The following is an 18,247-nucleotide window of genomic DNA, read 5'->3' as shown; positions in this document are numbered from 1 at the left end:
GTTTATGAATTTATTTCATACTAAAAAAATCTTTCATAGTATATTTTATAGTAGTTTCATCATTAGTATGTCTATTATAACATAAATTAAAATCTTATTAGAGATTTTATATCAAATTAAATTTAAGTTGTTAAATGTAATAACTCGCCCATTCTAAATTATTGTGGTCCTAAAATGGTGAATCCCAATTGATGACATTAAGTAATAATTTAATATATTCTAGATATTTTATTGCATTCGAGTCATATCAACAGTTTAGATGTTTTTAGATAAAAAATTTAGTAATGTTTTATAAGAATTTAAATGTATAATATTAGATAAGAAATAAATGAATATTACTAACGGTTTAAATGCAAAATCATAGACAAAACGAGATAAAATGTATATGACGAAATATAATTATAATAAACATCTTGCTGTTTTAAAATGTTAAAAATTAACAGAAAAACTTCTGAGAATATAAAGACTAATTTTTTTATATGACTGGTTTATTGTGAAAAAAGTTATTATCAACAAGTTATTATCTTCAGCCACTACATATTTTCAACTGGCAATAGATATAGAGTATCAATATAAATATTTTTTTAATAAAATAGATAATCTATGAAAAAAAACGTATTCTTTAAAAATAAATATATTTTAAAATTAATATTATAAATTATTAAAATAATACAATTATAGATATTATTCTGAAGCTGAATAAGATTCACATTAAAATATTAATAAAATAAAATTGTTTAACTTTTACAAATGAATGAATTATACCAGTAAAGTTAAAAGTAAAAAAGTTGGTTTGGTTTATTCTGCATTTGGACATTTCCAAAATTAAACAGAGAAAACTTCTGATATTCTAATGAAAGAATGGTTAGTTAAACATTTAAAAGTTAAAAAATCTGATATAAACTTGGAGTATCAGGTGAACATTATTCTTGGAGAAGTTGATTTAAAGAGAATATACTGAAAGTAGAATAATGTTAAATGTTTTTTCCATATTCTAAATCAAAGTACCCCAGAAAGAATATTAATTAAATACTTTGTTCTAAAATATGTAACAATTTTGTAGAATTTCGAATTTTAAAGTAGTAAAATAGTCATAAAATGATATGAGATGTTTTCTTTTGAAAAACTTAGAAACTAATTATAAATAAATTTAAATAATTTTTGTATTGAGAGTTTGATATCAATTTACAGATTCACAAACCCCAAAAGCCACACTCTTGGCTTGGATATCGATTGAATTGAACCAAATAATAAATGTGTGATATCAACAGGATCTTGATAATTTTTCTCTTTTAAGTGTCTCTCGATAACTTTTCAGTATCAATTCATTCACGCATTCTCTATCTTCTTTATACAATTTCTACCAACCAAGCAATACCAAGCGATTGTTCTCGTCAAAGCTATAGTTACCGTTAGTAAAATCAAATGACTGACTTTGCTGAATATTTTTTAATGAAGCAAAAGTTATTGATCTCTTTGGCTCAGATTCTGACACAAAACTTAACGAAAAATAAATCCAATTTGAATCAGTGATTTAAATTTAAAAGTCTTACTATTTTCTGATCACTCAGTAATAAAAATATGAATTAATTGAAATAAAAACAATGATCATTAATTTTTGAATCATTAAAACTCCCAAATGTAAATCGAATTGACTTTATTAATGGATAAATATCAAAATAAAATTAAGTTATTTAACATATTTTAAGGAGTTCAACGTACAACGATTAGAAACAAATTATCGAACCAATTAAACACCCCGTATAGCGTCGGACGCCAACAGTTACACCAATGAAAATCCGATATCACCAATTATTCAATTAAAAACGTCAAAAACGAAGAATACCGGCGAGTCGCGGCCGCTCCAACCGATCCGCCGTCGATGGTCGGCCCCTTAGACGCCATAATTTTACAATCACGCCGGCCCGACCGACTCCGGCCGGTGAAATCAATTGATCTAAGCGGGTAAGACAGAAACGACGTGAGGTGTAAAATTAGCCGATAAAAGTTAAAGCGGTCTTGTCGATCCATTAGCGAAGCTACGGACGGTTTAGATTGCGCGACCGCTCGAAAAGTGGGAAGTGAGAATTTGGGCTGTTAATTTGTACATCGTATTATTTATGGTGGCCGGTCAAACAATTCGTTTGTCCGGTGATCGGGCGAGATTCTGGAAAAGCCCGGCCGCCCTCGATCCCTACAGCTTCTTCTCGTTCATGAGTTTCGTGACGACTTTTGCTATTTTCACCGGCTTTTTCTGAAACAAAGGGTCATTAGAGTCAACTGTACATAATCATATCATAAAGCTAATGTAAACTAAACAAGCTTCTGATGTAGTATTCAGCTTTGGGAACCTAAACTTAAGTCATATATATGTCTATATATAGTCATATGTATTGTCTATACATAGCAGCAGTGAACCTACATCATCTCAATTTATGACGTCAAAACGTCACAATGTTGCCTCATCAACTCTGAGTTTTAGTTCAGTTTGGCTTTGACATTCAACAAAATTCTAATTCTAAACTACAATTAAGAACACAGTTATAGTAGTTTGTAGGTTAGGGTTGGTTTGATTTTATTTACATTGTACTCTTTTTTATACCACCTATGAGTTAGAGTTCTAGGCGCGTGTTTATGTAGTTGTACCCCCTGATCTGATTTAGCATGATCACGTAATATTATAGTTTACATTTTTTGTGGAGAGAACAAATTAATATGTCCTCTATATCAGAAGATATACAACTGTGAAAGAAAAATCCAACATATGCGAAACTTTCATCTCAACATAGATTAACAACATTCGAGAATAACAAGAATCATCTGTCTGCTTTGCTTAAAAGATATTTAGGATTTCGAAATCAGCTTAAGACGTAATTTGAAGTCTGGTGGGCATAGAAAAACTAAGAGAAATTGTTCTTGCTTAAGGACTGATAGTAATTAATGTGGTTCTGGGGATATAGTATCAAGAAATGCAATGCAGTCGATAAAAGCATAATTTTCTTTGACTTGCGATACGGTCCATTGTTTTGACAAACTTTTTATTTTTATGAAGTCGGTCGACAATCAAATACCATTTTTCCCAAAATGAGATTCCCAAAATGTTATTTTAAGTTGATACTGACTAGATTGAGATTTGGCAGATTCCAAGTCCCCTCAAAGACATTTTTTTCTTAAATTTTCTGACCTGACCTGGCAGAGCAAAATGTCTCAAAATGGTTAGTCGTAGGAATATTGCAAGAAGATTTATTATAAACAATAAACAAAAGAAAAATATTATTAAAAATAAATGACAAAAAAAATTGTACAGTATTTATCTTGGATTGACATCAAGTCAACTAAACATTTATATGTGATGAAAGAGAAACAGTAAGAAAAATATGGATAAAATTATCAAGTCATTCTTAATGGTAAAATTATTTATGGTGTTGATAATTGGTAAAATATGTCTGTTTCTAAATATCTTATTTTTCGTTAATATCGAATCGTAGTTATCAACAAAAAATCTAAACCAAATTAAAGACTTAATGAAAAAACACTTAAATTGCGTCTATTAATCGATATCATACCTCTACAAGATAAAACAAAGACGTCGAAGACGGATGGTCGATGACGATAATGGACTTATAATCAGTTTACTAGTTTTTAAATTTAAAAAAAAACTTGACAACTATCTTCTAAAAGTGGGATACGAAAACAGACTCTTAAAATTTACCACACACAAAGCCCTATCTACCTGGACCGAACATGGTGGATAATCATCCACCTGCTTGTTAGGATCCCCTTTATCTGTTCTTCAGAATGTCCCCCGCAGTCTTTATCTATTTACCTGTAATTGTATTTTTAAACCGCCTTTCCATTTTAAAATACTTAGTATGTTAGTGCCTCTCATTGGTACACTATCATGAACTAGAAGTTATATTTGGTGTTTGCATTTTTTTCGATAATTTTTTCACTTCAAAAGAGGCGTTATTGAGAAAAATTGGTACAATATGTATTAATACAAATATTTTCCCCCACATTTTACATTTTTTTCGCATCCTTTAGGCAACGTATTAAAAAAACCAAACGAAAAGGCTCACAAATCAAAGCAAAAAGGGTCTAAGCCTGGAGAATCATAGTATCCGCACAAGGATTTGAATTTGCAACGTTGCTAATTCTTGCAGAATATAATATAATATTTCCATTGAGACAAAACCAAAGTTATACTCACAGAATAGACAGGCTTATTAATTCTACTTTTTGTGGTTATAGTAAATTATTAGTATATTTGTGGAGTAGTCTCTCAAGTTTATTGTCCACTAGTTTAAGTTTATATATTATGTCTAAGTTACTAAACATATTTAATTTTAAAAGCACAAATGCCAAATTAAACAATATGTAAGGTAACAAATATAATGTATTTATCACTATATAAATCATTATCATTATATAAAAACACAAGCATCCATTTATCTTTAAAATTAATAAATAATACATCTTGCATAGCAATAAAAATGCCTTCACTGCTTCTTCTTCGAAACCAAAGACAACAAGGAAACCCTTTTCTCAATTCATTCAGTACAAGCAAGGAATCAAAATCAAATCCATAAGTACGTGTGTACAATCGACATAAATAAAAGGTTAATTGAAAAAAAGTCCCCGGCCTGACACACAGATGGCGCTACTAGAATTAAGTTCATATATTTTTAGTTAGCCCTAACCCTCAAAAGATGGGTGAATAAATTTGACAGCTGTCGGATCATTAGTTCGTGAATTATAGCATTTTGAATGAAGCAACTTTTGTTATTTTGAAAAAAATGGATAAAAAGGAATTTCGTGTGTTGATAAAATATTGATTTTTGAAGAGAAAAAAATAGAGTTGAAGCAAAAACTTGGCTTGATGCCGAGTTTCCGGTCACCGTCCCAGGAAAATCAACCATCAAGGATTGGTATACTAAGTATAGACATGGTGAAATGAGCACCGAAGACGTTGAACGCAGTGGACGCCCAAAATAGATTGTTACCGACGAAAACATTAAAAAATCCACAAACTGATTTTGAATAACCATACATTGAAATTCTATTAAATAACAGATACTCTAAAGATATTAACTGAACATGTACACCATATCAATCACGAATATTTGGGTATGAGAAAGCTATGTGCAAAGTGAGTGCCGCGTGAGCTCACTTTTGATCAAAAACAAGTTGATGATTCCGAGCAGTGTTTGAAGATGATCAAGCGTAATAAATCCGTGTTTTTGCATCGATATGTGACAATGGATGAAACATGACTCCATCATTTCACTTCGAAGTCCAATCGACAGTCATCCGAGTGGACTGCACACGATAAACTCACTCCAAAGCGTGGTAAAACGCAACAGTCGGTTGGCAAGGTTATAGTGTCTGTATTTTGGGATGCGCATAGAATAATTTTCATTGACTACCTTGAAAAAGGAAGGACCTAAAACGGCCGCATTTGAAGAAAGAGAAAGTGCTGAGAAAGAAAATGCACCGTGTCAAAAATCCATGAATTGGGCTTCGAATTGCTTCCTCTTTCACCGTATACTCCAGATCTGGCCCCAGCGACAATTCCTGTTCTAAGATCTCAAAAGAATGCTCGCTGGGAGGAAATTTTCGTCGAATGAAGAAGTGATCGCCGAAACTGAGGCCTATTTTGAAGTAAAGGTCAAATCGTACTACAAAAATGGTACCGAAAAGTTGGAGGATTGCTATAATCAGTGTATCACCCTTGAAGAGAATTATGTTATAAATTATGTTATATGTGTTTTATTATGGTAGACCGGGGACTTTTCAATTGGCCTGTTACAATCATAGTTATATATTTTTAAAATCAACGTTTCCAGCAAAATGCCGGCGTCTAATATTACTAACCATTATTTATGAAGAAAATGACGTAAAGTCTAAAATGTTGCACTAGCATATCATGTCGATGTCAAATACAGTAACGTTGTCAATGTCCAAAAAATGACACTTAAAAAATTTAAATGAGACATGACCCATTTTTTTACTAATTATAATGACGTGTTCAAAAAAGTTGCCTCATTTGTAGTTCAAATCCGTATACTGTACTTTTGACACGCCGGCAATTACTCGAGCATTTCTACGACAATTTTCTTTGAGTATTTTTCTGGCTTGATCATTATAAAACTTCACCTTCTACAGATAAGTATTCACACTGGAATTCTTAAACCAATTTTGGTATGTCTCATCCGTTATGTAATCAATACCATACCGTTTAATAATAAAATACCATAAAATTACTTCTTTGTCTATGATTTTCGATATCTCTATTTCTATTACAGGAATAAAAAATTAATAATATTGAAAATTTTGTTTTTATATTATTTTACTGTTATAAATTGAAAATATTAATGTCGGTTTGATATAGTTCTAAAATATTGGAGATCTTACTATTAAATGTTGATGCTGTTTTGTTGAATACAGCAGATGTAAAAGTAAAAAATCCTTTCATAACATATCAATTGTGCATTTGTCAATCAAGTATACTCAAAGTATTGATTATAAAGAATACATTAATCAAATTGAACATTATTCATTACTAAATTTTAGGTTAGGGTACAAAAAATACATATTAAAATCTAACCTAAATATCAGCTGTCAAATATTAAAGAAAATTGTTATATTCAAATATTATATACAAAATATATTATTAAAAGGTATGTAAAAATTTTAATAAACATGTTTTTAAACATTAAACATGCAAAAAACTAACAAACTAACAAACAAACTAACCTAAATGTCACAGATATTAAATGTCAAACAGGGGTGTGCAACTTCTATGGTAAGTAGTTTTGCTTAGTTCAGTCATTAGCGGCGCTGACAACGTGAATTTGATCGGTTAGTTTAAAATAGTTATATAGAAACCTGTATGGAAATGACTTTGCTTTGATTGGTCTGCCATTTCGCCAGATTACTTTGTGACGTCACATTTATTGGCCAATAGTATTTAAATGAAAATCAAATATAATTTTTAAAATTAATTTATTAAAATAAAATCCTATACAAATATGCATAAGTGTAAATTATATAAATATACATAAACAAAAACCAAAAAAAAAAAAACAATTATGGACTCTATTCTAGGCAAAATTAAAATATCTATAACTCTTCTATAATGCCTTCCCATATTTGCTTAGTGCCATCAGTTTAATGGGATCTATTAGAGTTCTAACTTATCTTAATATATTGAAGGTAAACTTTAAATCCTTCCTGTTGATATTGCGTTAACTTCATTAAACCAAAAATACAATAACACCTCATAATAACTTTTAAAATTTGGTCTGGAAAATATTATGGATTGGACCGATCTCCGAAAGAATGATGTGAAAAAAATTGAACTGATAATGTGCCCTTCTAAAGATTTCTAGAACATACTAGATGAAGGATGCTGTTTCTACCTCCATGACCTCTAATAGATCCAACAAAATTCTTTAAGCAATCTTGGTTAAGATTTGTTAAACAAATGTAGTTATTTGTAAATTTAGACAAAATAGATTTCTTTAAGGTAATAAATCCCCTAAAAGTAGCAATTCAATCTTTAATTGATGACACCATAACAAATATTTTCTTAACAAGGCAATCAAATTTAAATATACAATAGTTCTACTATAAAATTATTGAACACCGATTGTTCTAAAAAGTTAAAGTATTACAAATATTTTAGGAATATTTTACAATTAAAAGTAGTATTTATTACTACTAATTATCCAGTTATCTTAATTATTACCTTCTTGTAAGACTCTTTATGTAGAGACATCACACTGACAGCATACGAACAACTTAGTAGATTAATTGAATTTTATTACTACTAACATCTTCATAAGTAGGTTTTGATTTTCTGTAAACAAACAATATATAAACAGACATGTAGTAGATAGATAATTTTATATGTACCTGATAAAAACAATGTTGGATATGCATTTACCCTAATATCTGTTCGTGAAGGAAGGGTAATTCTAAATTTTTCAGATATATTTGCATTTTGGTTTATCCAGGTAACTTAATACTATTTACTTAATCAACCCATTTTTGGAAAGGAGCGAGATCATTCTTTGGGAAACGATGTCTAATTTCCGTAGTAGATTTTTACCCCGGTACACTACATCTTTTAGTACACTGACGCATTGTTATCAATTTTTATATTATTATTCCATAATAATTAATGTACAACAGAAAATATGCACAACGTAAATCGAAGAATTCTTGATCAAAACAAAAACACAAACACCAAAACCTTGGACAAAAAAAAAGGACGCCCATAGAAAATGCTGACTTCACACAATTTGATCGACCAATCGCTTTCCATGTTCATGGCGGCACCAGGAATTTAAACTAGTCAATCACAATTTGTGATCGCAGCGCTACCGTTGATTGAACTAAACAAAACATTTCCCCAACGTCGCCTATTCCGTGAAATTTCTATTTTTTCTATGATGTCAAATTGAAAAAATTTAAAAATGATATTAACTTTTTTTGCTAGTAAGTCAAACTAAGACAAAACAAGTAAACGTCCTTCTGTCAAAATCAAGAGTATTCTAGCTTTCATCTCAATAAACGTTTAGTAAACCAGGTGGAAAATAAAAATTAATGATTCATTAACATCATCAAGTCACCTGACAAGTTAGATGCTATTTTGTTATATTTATTATCGTACTACATTTTATAAATTCGTCGTAATATAGCACCTTAACTGTCTATGTACCAATTAAAACGAGTTCTACTCGTATTTTTATGACTCTATAAAATCTTATGATGCCACTTCTTAGAGATATACACAAAAATAAAACGAGATTTAAAAAAAACGAACTATAAAAATAACATAATGCGATTGTCATAACATTTTGGGATCATATTGTGACTCGTCCTCTTAGTTAAGGCGACTGATGAAGTGTCAGTTTTTTAAATCAATAATTAAGAAGAGAATCCTGACTGCGGGATTAAGTCTATATGGAAGTTCATCTTCGCGCATCTACAGATTTGAATATGTTTTTTTTTCTTGTAAGAAGATCATTAAAATTAATTGTTTGTTTTTACGGATTAAAATATTATAAAATGAAATGTTAATTATCAGTATTGTTAAAAAATGATTCAAAGAAAATTTTCTTAAATTTATATTTAATTTTCTTTACGAATTAAATTTACAAATATAGTTTGCACTTTACTTATATATTACTAACTTCTCTGTGACATTGTATAATGTTGCTTTTAACAACACGTGTGTTTGAGAAATGTGCCAATAATCTTTTTCTTCCTCTTATTTCAAACAAACATAAACAAGCATTTGTTATACTGACTTGTAAATAGACAAATTTATTTATCATTGGTTATTATGAAAATATCAATAATCAGAATTGATTAGGATTTAAATTATAATAAGTTTTTCAACAATATTCGGAGAAGATAAAAATTTATCAAAAATAACCAGCATGAGTACTATCTAAATTAAAGGAAAGAACTATTAAACGTCGATAAACTCAGTTAAAAAAATCCATTACAACTAAACTAAATGAGATGCTAAAATATTAGATGTTAGATATTAATATATTTAAAATGGTAGAAATAGGAAATGAACTACTTCGCTGTATTCAACAGTTCAACTTCGATTGCATTTTAAGATTATTTTGTCCCTATTTTGTTCAGTGATATCTATTGAAGAAAAGTATCAATGTACATGTAAACAACTTAACTTGTTAAATTTAATGATTTTGACATTTATCTACGTAAAATAATAGTTTTTCATTCACTAACCATAAAACGCTCAAACACTTTTAGAAAATTATAGTGATACTGCTCCGTCATATCTCAATGGTAGATTTTAACTTCAACAATAACAACAGTGCTTTTGATATCAGTGACAGAGGAGAGTCTGCTGGACCAAAAGAGTCTGAAGACAATGAATTGCAAAATTTATTGGAGAAAAACACAACTCAAACTCTCAGAAAATTGTTCATGCAATACGTTTACATGCGATGAAACAGGTTCATAAGTACCAACTTTTCGTTACCATTTTTGTAGTACGATTTGTCCTTTGCTTCAAAATAGGTCTCAATTTCGGCGATCACCTCTTCATTAGACGAAAATTTCGTCTCGGCGAACATTCTTTTGAGATCTGAGAACAGGAAATAGTCGCTGGGGGCCAGATCTGCAGAATACAGTGGAAGAGGGAGCAATTCGAATCCCAGTTCATGGATTTTTGCCATCGTTTTCACTGACTTGTGACACGGTGCATTGTCTTGGGGAAGCAGCACTTTATTTTTCTTCAAATGCCGCCGTTTTTCGGCGATATCATCCTTTAAACGGTCCAATAACGCTATGTAATAGTCGCTGTTGATGGTCCTTCCTTTTTCAAGGTAGTCAATGAAAAGTATTCCATGCGCATCCCAAAATACAGACGCCATAACCTTGCCAGCCAACTGTTGCGTTTTCCCACACTTTGGAACGGATTCATCGTGTGCAGTCCACTCGGATGACTGTCGATTGGACTTCGGAATGAAATAATGGAGCCATGTTTTATCCTTTGTCACATATCTATGCAAAAAATCGAGTTTATTACGATTGATCATCTTCAAACACTGCTCGGAATGATCAACTCGTCGTTTCTGGTAAAAAGTGAGCTCGCGCGGCACCCACTTTGCACAGAGCTTTCTCATACCCAAATATTCGTGAATGATATAATGCACACGTTCAGTTGATAGCTTTAGGGTATCTGCTATTTCATTCAGTTTCAATTTACGGTCATTCAAAATTATTTTTTGGATTTATTTAGTGTTTTCGTTGGCAACAACCTCTTTTGGGCGTCCACTGCGTTCATCGTCTTGGCTGCTCATTTCACCACGTCTAAACTTAGCACACCAATCCTAGATGGTTGATTTTCCTGGGGTAGTGTCCGAAAACTCAGTATCAAGCCAAGTTTTTGCTTCAACTTTCAAATTTTTTCCTTTCAAAAAGCAATATTTTATCAACACGCGAAATTCCGTTTTATCAATTTTTTTACAATAACCAAAGTTGCTTCACTCAAAATGCTATAATTCACAAAATAATGATCCGACCGCTGTCAAATTTAAACACGCATCTTTTGAAGGTTAGGGCTAACTAAAAAACATGTGGATTTAATTCTAGTAGCGCCATCTATGTGTCAGGCCGGTGACCATTCAATTGACCTCTTACCATAAATGCACAATAAATTTGACTACCAACAACAATGCCGAGCCGTTGTGACAGTGACGGTGACACTTTTTATGTGAAAACAAAATTGTTGGTTTTTACTATTTTCCTCGGAATTATTCCATATTTTCGCATCTTGTAAACCTTCGCAGGACTTCTATAAGTAGTGTAAAATCAAAATTAGCCAAATCGGAGTAGCCGTTCTCGAGTTTTAGCGAGATTAACGAACAGCACATATATATATATATATATATATATATATATATATATATATATATATATATATATATACAATTCTTGTTAAAAAGTAATAATGGCTCAATTGAATAAACCTAGAACATCTGATTGCAATAACTGGGAAACGAGCCAGCTCGACTCGCTCCATTGAGTATGAGTACCCGGTATCTTTTTCCACTGCGAGGCAATAAAACGACCCTCACATACCTCACATTTTTAACACCGACTGATGGGAACGTATTTAGATCGATAAATCTCCGTGTAACGCGAGACCCTTCAATCAGAGCCGATGCGCAGATTTACCTTTATTATTCCATCGCAATTGTTTCCTGGAAGTGGCCGAGTGGCTAACGGAAGTTTAATATTTTCCGCGCGGATTCGGCCCACAAAAATGACATTTTTTTTCCACGACAATTACTAGCTTATCATTCGGCGGCATCAAACACGAGAAAAGTAGGACACGCGTAATCATTGTAATCTCGTCTCCTTTTAAAAAGCGCCCGCCTATAAACCTCATTTCGTTTTGGATAATTGTGGCAACTTAAAATTTAATATAGCTTTTTTTGTCAGTTTTCTTTTATGCTACCTTTCGAATTAACTTTAATTTAAATACTAGTTGTACATTGTACATGTTTTTTCCCCGTTCCCTAATTGGCATGGTAATATGGAGAATGTTCTGTTTTTAACTTTATAATTTTGTGTACAGTTAATGTTGTTACGAACAGTTTCGTAGATGTTACAATGTTGTTATGTGCCAAGAATATATATAAGTAGAAACAAAGTATGAGGGTTTTATGACAAATACAAAAAAGAAAATATATTTGATTCGCAGGATACAGAAAGAAAACATGCATCGGTACAAACACAATGATAAAAACATCTAAATTAATCAATCAACAAAACACCTTCCGTATCATTTAGTGGTGTAGCTATGTCAGCTTTAGTGTCTCTCTCTGCTCAGTCTTCTTGCTTCAGTCGAAATTCTCCATCTCTTCCCACGTATTTCTCTAATACCTGAATGTTCTTCTCTCCGTCTTTGCTTCAATATTGAGTTTTTTCTTATTTTTCTAATTCTCATCCTGTCCATGTTTGTTACACTCTTGATTCTTCTAAGGCATTTTATTTATTCTGCTTGAATCTTTATTTTATCAATCTTAGAAAATACCCACGTCTCACAAAGGAATGTTAGAGTTGGTCTGTATGTTAAATTCGTTTCGTACACTTCCACTTTAGTTTTGCTTTTTGATATTTTCTTATGATATAATATAATGAATTTGCTGTCAATAATGAAGCGTAAATTCATCGGTTTTGTCTTTCAAATCTAGTATTAATTTCCATATCCTGGCTTCCATCACATGCGATTCCTATACTCAGATAATCAATTGCACTTATCTCCTTTTAAAATGTGCCCGCCTATAAACCTAATTTCGTTTTGGATAATTTTAGCAACTTAAAATTTAATATAGCTTTTTTTGTGAGATTTCTTTTATGCTACCTTTCAAATTAACTTTAATTTAAATACTAGTTGTACATTGTACATGTTTTTTCCCCGTTCCATAATTGGCATGGTAATATGGCGAGTGTTCTGTTCTTAACTTTATAATTTCATGTACAGTTAATGTTGTTACGAACAGTTTCGTATATATGTTACAATGTTGTTATGTACCAAGAATATATATAAGTAGAAACAAAGTACGGGGGTTTTATCACAAGTACAAAAAAGAAAATATATTTGATTCGCAGGAAGAAAACATGCATTAATCAATCAACAAAACACCTTCCGTATCATTTAGTGGTGTAGCTCTGTCACCTTTAGTATTAGTTTCTCCATAAAATAAATGCCTTCCATTTTTTCCCTCTCTGCTTAGTCTACTTGCTTCAGTCGGAATTCTCCATCTCTTCTCAAGTATTTCTCTAATTTTCTAAGATTTTCTGTAAGTATTCTTTTTTCGTCATTTGGTATCATTTATTATTATTACATCATCTGCAAAAGCTCCTATCTTCGACATTCCTATGTTTTGTCATTATAAACAGCGTTGGGCTTAAATAATATTTTAACAAATACAGGAACCCACATCATTGACAAACAAGGATTTTATGGTAAATTCCATATTATCTTTCCAAAGGCCAAAATGTTTAAACTAATCAAAATTCAATTTTTCTTGTCCAGTTTTAATATTGTAGAATGACTGTATGTAATCAGTAAGCTGTGATTATAATGAAATATGCTGACATAAATTAGGTGACAAGATAAAACAATATTTCACCTTCACTTTCACAGGGTAAATTATGCCTATAATAAACTTGATATAGAATTCAATTAATTCGCAAAGTTAAAATAAACATTGATTTCATGCCTACCTGTTTAATATTTCGTCATATCTCTTCACGTTAGAACCGCTATGTTTAAAATATGAACGATATAAGAATAAATAAACTATAAAGAACCAAATTCTTAAACTTAAAAACAATACAATACTTAATCTCAATGTAAAATTAAATAATGTAAAGATTGTTTGTAAAGGGCAACGTCGCAAAATGAGACGGAAACTGCCGAAATTTACCGAATGACGGTTGGGCGTCACTCGGGGTAGCATCTACTATACTTATATACATGTAAAATAAACTAACCTCTTTGGTGGCCCCTTTCTCTTCAATTCTTGTCAAATATACTGAAAAATCCACCAGAAACACAATACGTAGAATGTACATGCACGTCTGGATAACCCATAATATTGGCGTTAAGGTAATGCCAACTCTACCTAATACGTAATTGAAATAGAAAGGAAGAGGTGGTCCCTTGAAACCTTCAGTAAATTGTATGGTAAAGTAATCCATTTTTCGTGAACACCTGAAATTTGAAATACTGTAGTGTGAATTGATCATACACTCAGTAGTTGTTTAATGCACAATCCAATCGATGAGAAATAAACAACTAAAAATGGACCATAGTATTACTATTTTTATAGCGTTCTATTTTAACACTATCACAAATTATTGTTTATTCACTATCCAAATATGGGAAACTATTGAAGCTTCTTAATTATTATTTAAAAAATGTAGGGACATATTCGAGGCAGCGATTATTCTTAATTGCCGATTGAAGAGAAATAAGTTGATCATTTAGCAGAATGGGAACAACCAGTGGTTTGAATTAAAAAAAATAATTATCCCTGTCTTTATGTGTTTATACTGTGTTCCGAAGCAACATCAGCTTCATTTATATCGAAAATTAAAAGGTACTTGGATTTTAAATTGACCATATTTCGCCAATATTTAATTTTGGTCCAGAGATAGCAGATTGATTAACAGTAGATCCTTATAACCCGTCAAGGAAGTAATGAAAATTAGTTAACAAAACTCGAAATATTTATTATTTATCCTCTTACATAACAGGTCAATTGAAAAGTCCAGGGTCTACCATAGTAAAACACATTTTTTTAGCAAAATTTATTTTTTTTATTCAACATAATTCCCCTCAAGGGTGATACACTCTTTATAGCGACCCTCTAACCTTTCGATACCATTTTTGTAATACGATTTGTGCTTTGCTTCAAAATAGGCTTCAGTTTCGACAATTTCTTCGAAATTTCGAAAAATTTCTTCCCAGCGAGCATTCTTTTGATATCTGAGAACAGGAAATAGTTGCCGGGCCAGATCTGGAGAATACGGTAGATGAGGAAACAATTCGAAGCTCAAATTATGGATTCTTGCCATTGTTTTCACTGAGTTGTGACACGGTGCATTGTCTTGGTGAAGCAGCACTTTCTTTTTCTTCAAATGCGGTCGTTTTTCAGCGATTTCGTCCTTCAAAGGTCCAATAACGCTATGTATTAGTCGCTGTTGATGGTCTTTCTTTTTCAAGATAGTAGTCAATGGAAATGATTCCATGCGCATCCCATAATATAAACGCCATAACCTTGCCAGACGAGTATTGCGTTTTTCCACGCTTTGAAGCGGGTCCATCGTGTGCAGTCCACTCGGATGACTGTCGATTGGACTTCGGATTGAAATGACGGAACCATGTTTAATCCATTGTCACAAATCGTCACAAAAACTATAGTTTATTACGCTTGATCAACTTCAAACACTGCTGTTGTTTTTGGTCAAAAGTGAGCTCGCGCGGCAGTGAGAGTGAATGCCACATGGGTAGATTTTGTCTCATTTGCTTTGATACGCCATGTTTTCAAACACAATTCGACTTTGTTAAAATGAAGTTGGACGTTTCTTGTGGCTGATGCTGGATCCTCGTGTGATAATAAAATCGCTGTATCGTCAGCATATGTTGCAACAGTAATGTTTCTTGAGATCGGTAGGTCAGCTGTATACAATAGATATAACAATTGGGCCAAGAACACTGTCCTGCAGAACACCCGAATATATTGGGTGTATGTCAGTGTATTCTTCACCCTGTTTGACAATAAAATGTCTGTCTGTGAGGTACGATTTCAGCAGTTGAAAGTGCGTATGAGGTAAAAGCTTTTTCATTTTAACATGCAGTCCAGGGTGCCACAACTTGTCGAAGGCCTGCGTAAAATTTGAAACAAAAGCTTTTATTTTACTTAAAACCCATTTTGTTTTAACGAAAATAAATGGCGACTTATAGGAAGAAAATATTGCTAAACCAGCTCCATTTTAACATAAACAAAACCATTATAATCGCATCAGCAACTCAACAATAAATAACAAAAAATAATAATTCATTAAACTATTTATTTTATGTCAACCTTTATACCATAGATAAATCAGAAGTAATATAATAATGAACTCACCAAGTAATTCCTGTTAATGTGTGATATCCATAACAAAAAGCTTCCAGTCCATTATAAAACAGGTTACTCGAAACGAAACAAAAGAAAATCATAAACGAACACAATCCGATGATGGGATAAGTACACATCCAGATTTCCCGGAACCTACAGAGACAAAAAGTACATGAGACGATTTAAATAGGAAAAAGCTTGTCGAAACTGACATGTCCCCGGGAGTACCAGCTCCACCTCGTCCTCCAATGAACATCAGAACTCCCAATAAAACTGAGATAACAGCAGATGCCAGGGGTGCGAATAACATGAGGTCACACATGAATATGGTGGCAAATACAGTTCTCCTGTAAAATAGTCAATTAAATATTGATGTCAAATAATTAGTTATGGTATGAATACCTCATGTTGATAAATCCAGTGTTGTTGTGCATGATGATATTTGTATCATTAATTTTTTTATTCCAATCTAAAAAATAAACCCAGAAAATAGTGTAAGTTTTAAATAGGGATGTTGAGCACCAAAAAAATATATAAGTTTTGGATATTTTAAAAAATATATCGATATATCGATATATAAGAGAAAAAAAATATCGATATTTTTTAAAAAATCGTTAAATATTAGATCGATATTTTTTAAAAAATCGTTAAATATTAGCCTAACAATTATTAAATTATTATTAAAAATTATATTTAATTTATTTTGAAAAAATTTCTAATAATATCGGCTAAAAAATCGATATATGGATATATTGGCCAAAAATATCCATACTTTTTTCAGAAAATATCGATATATCGATACGTCGATATTTTTCCGCATCTCTAGTTTTAACCAAAAAAATATATCCTAACCATTCAAATGAAAAGTTCCTGGCCTACTATAGTAAAACACATTTTTTAGCAAAATTAGTTTTTTTTATTCAACATAATTCCCTTCAACGCTGATACACTGATTATAATGACCCTCCAACTTTTCAATACCATTTTTATAGTACGATTTGTCGTTTGCTTCAAAATAGACCTCAGTTTCGGCGATCACCTCTTCATTCGACGAATATTTCTTCCAAAGAGCATTCTTTTGAGATCTGGCAATAAGAAATAGTCACTGGGGCCCAGATCTGGAGAAAACGGTAGATGAGGAAGCAATTCGAAGCCCAATTCATGGATTTTTGCAATCGTTTTCACTGACTTGTGACGCGGTGCACGGTCTTGGTGAAACAGCACTTTATTTTTCTTCAAATGGGGCCGTTTTTCGGCGATTTCGTCCTTCAAACGGTCCAATAATCTACGTAATAGTCGCTGTTGATGGTCCTTACTTTTTCAAGGTAGTCAATGAAAATTATTCCATGCGCATCCCAAAATACAGACGCCATAAAAATGCCAGCCGACTGTTTTTTTTGCCTTTTTTGACTGCGTTTTCCCACCCTTTGGAATGGCTGCATCATGTGCAGTACACTCGAATGAATGTCGATTGGACTTCGGAGTGAAATGATGGAGCCATTTTACATACTTTCATTTATTGTCACATATCGACGTAAAAACTCAGATTTATTATGCTTGATCATCTTCAAACACTGCTCCGAATCATTAACTCATCGTTGTTTTTGGTCAAAAGTGAACTAGCGCCGCACCCACTTTGCACAGAGCTTTCTCATACCCAAATATTCGTGAATGATATGATGTACATGTTCAGTTGATATCTATACAGTGTCTGCCATTTCATTCAATTTCAATTTACGGTTATTAAAAATCATTTTGTGGATTTCTTTAATGTTTTCATCGGTAACAACCTCTTTTAGGCATCCACTGCGTTCACCGTCTTCGGTGCTCATTTCACCACGTCCAAACTTAACATACCAATCCTTGATGGTTGATTTTCCTGGGGCAGTGCCCGGAAACTCGGCATCAAGCTAAGCTTTTGCTTCAACTAGGAAGGGATATTTTTCCCTTCAAAATGCAATATTTTATCAACACGCAAAATTCCTTTTTATTCTTTTTTTCACAATAACAAAAGTTGCTTTACAAAAAATGTTATAATTCACAAACTAATAATCCGACAG

At 32.0% G+C, this 18,247-nt stretch overlaps 1 protein-coding gene across 1 annotated transcript; it reads right to left on the bottom strand.

Annotated features, from left to right (window-relative positions):
* Positions 1-1,763: 1,763 nt before the first annotated feature.
* LOC143194289 (uncharacterized) lies at positions 1,764-16,640 on the bottom strand. Its single transcript, XM_076400965.1, has 5 exons — positions 16,590-16,640; positions 16,400-16,534; positions 16,197-16,340; positions 14,056-14,275; positions 1,764-2,254 (listed from the first exon to the last, which is right to left on the bottom strand). The coding sequence occupies exons 1-5, from the start codon at positions 16,619-16,621 to the stop codon at positions 2,195-2,197; spliced, it is 591 nt and encodes a 196-aa protein (XP_076257080.1). The 5' UTR covers positions 16,622-16,640; the 3' UTR covers positions 1,764-2,194.
* Positions 16,641-18,247: the final 1,607 nt, after the last annotated feature.

This window comes from Rhynchophorus ferrugineus, unplaced genomic scaffold (genome assembly GCF_030347505.1).
Source record: "Rhynchophorus ferrugineus isolate W39M unplaced genomic scaffold, kcgeb_rfMv2 rfM3, whole genome shotgun sequence".
NCBI lineage: Eukaryota > Metazoa > Arthropoda > Insecta > Coleoptera > Curculionidae > Rhynchophorus > Rhynchophorus ferrugineus.
This window is presented reverse-complemented; position numbering and strand designations above follow the sequence as displayed.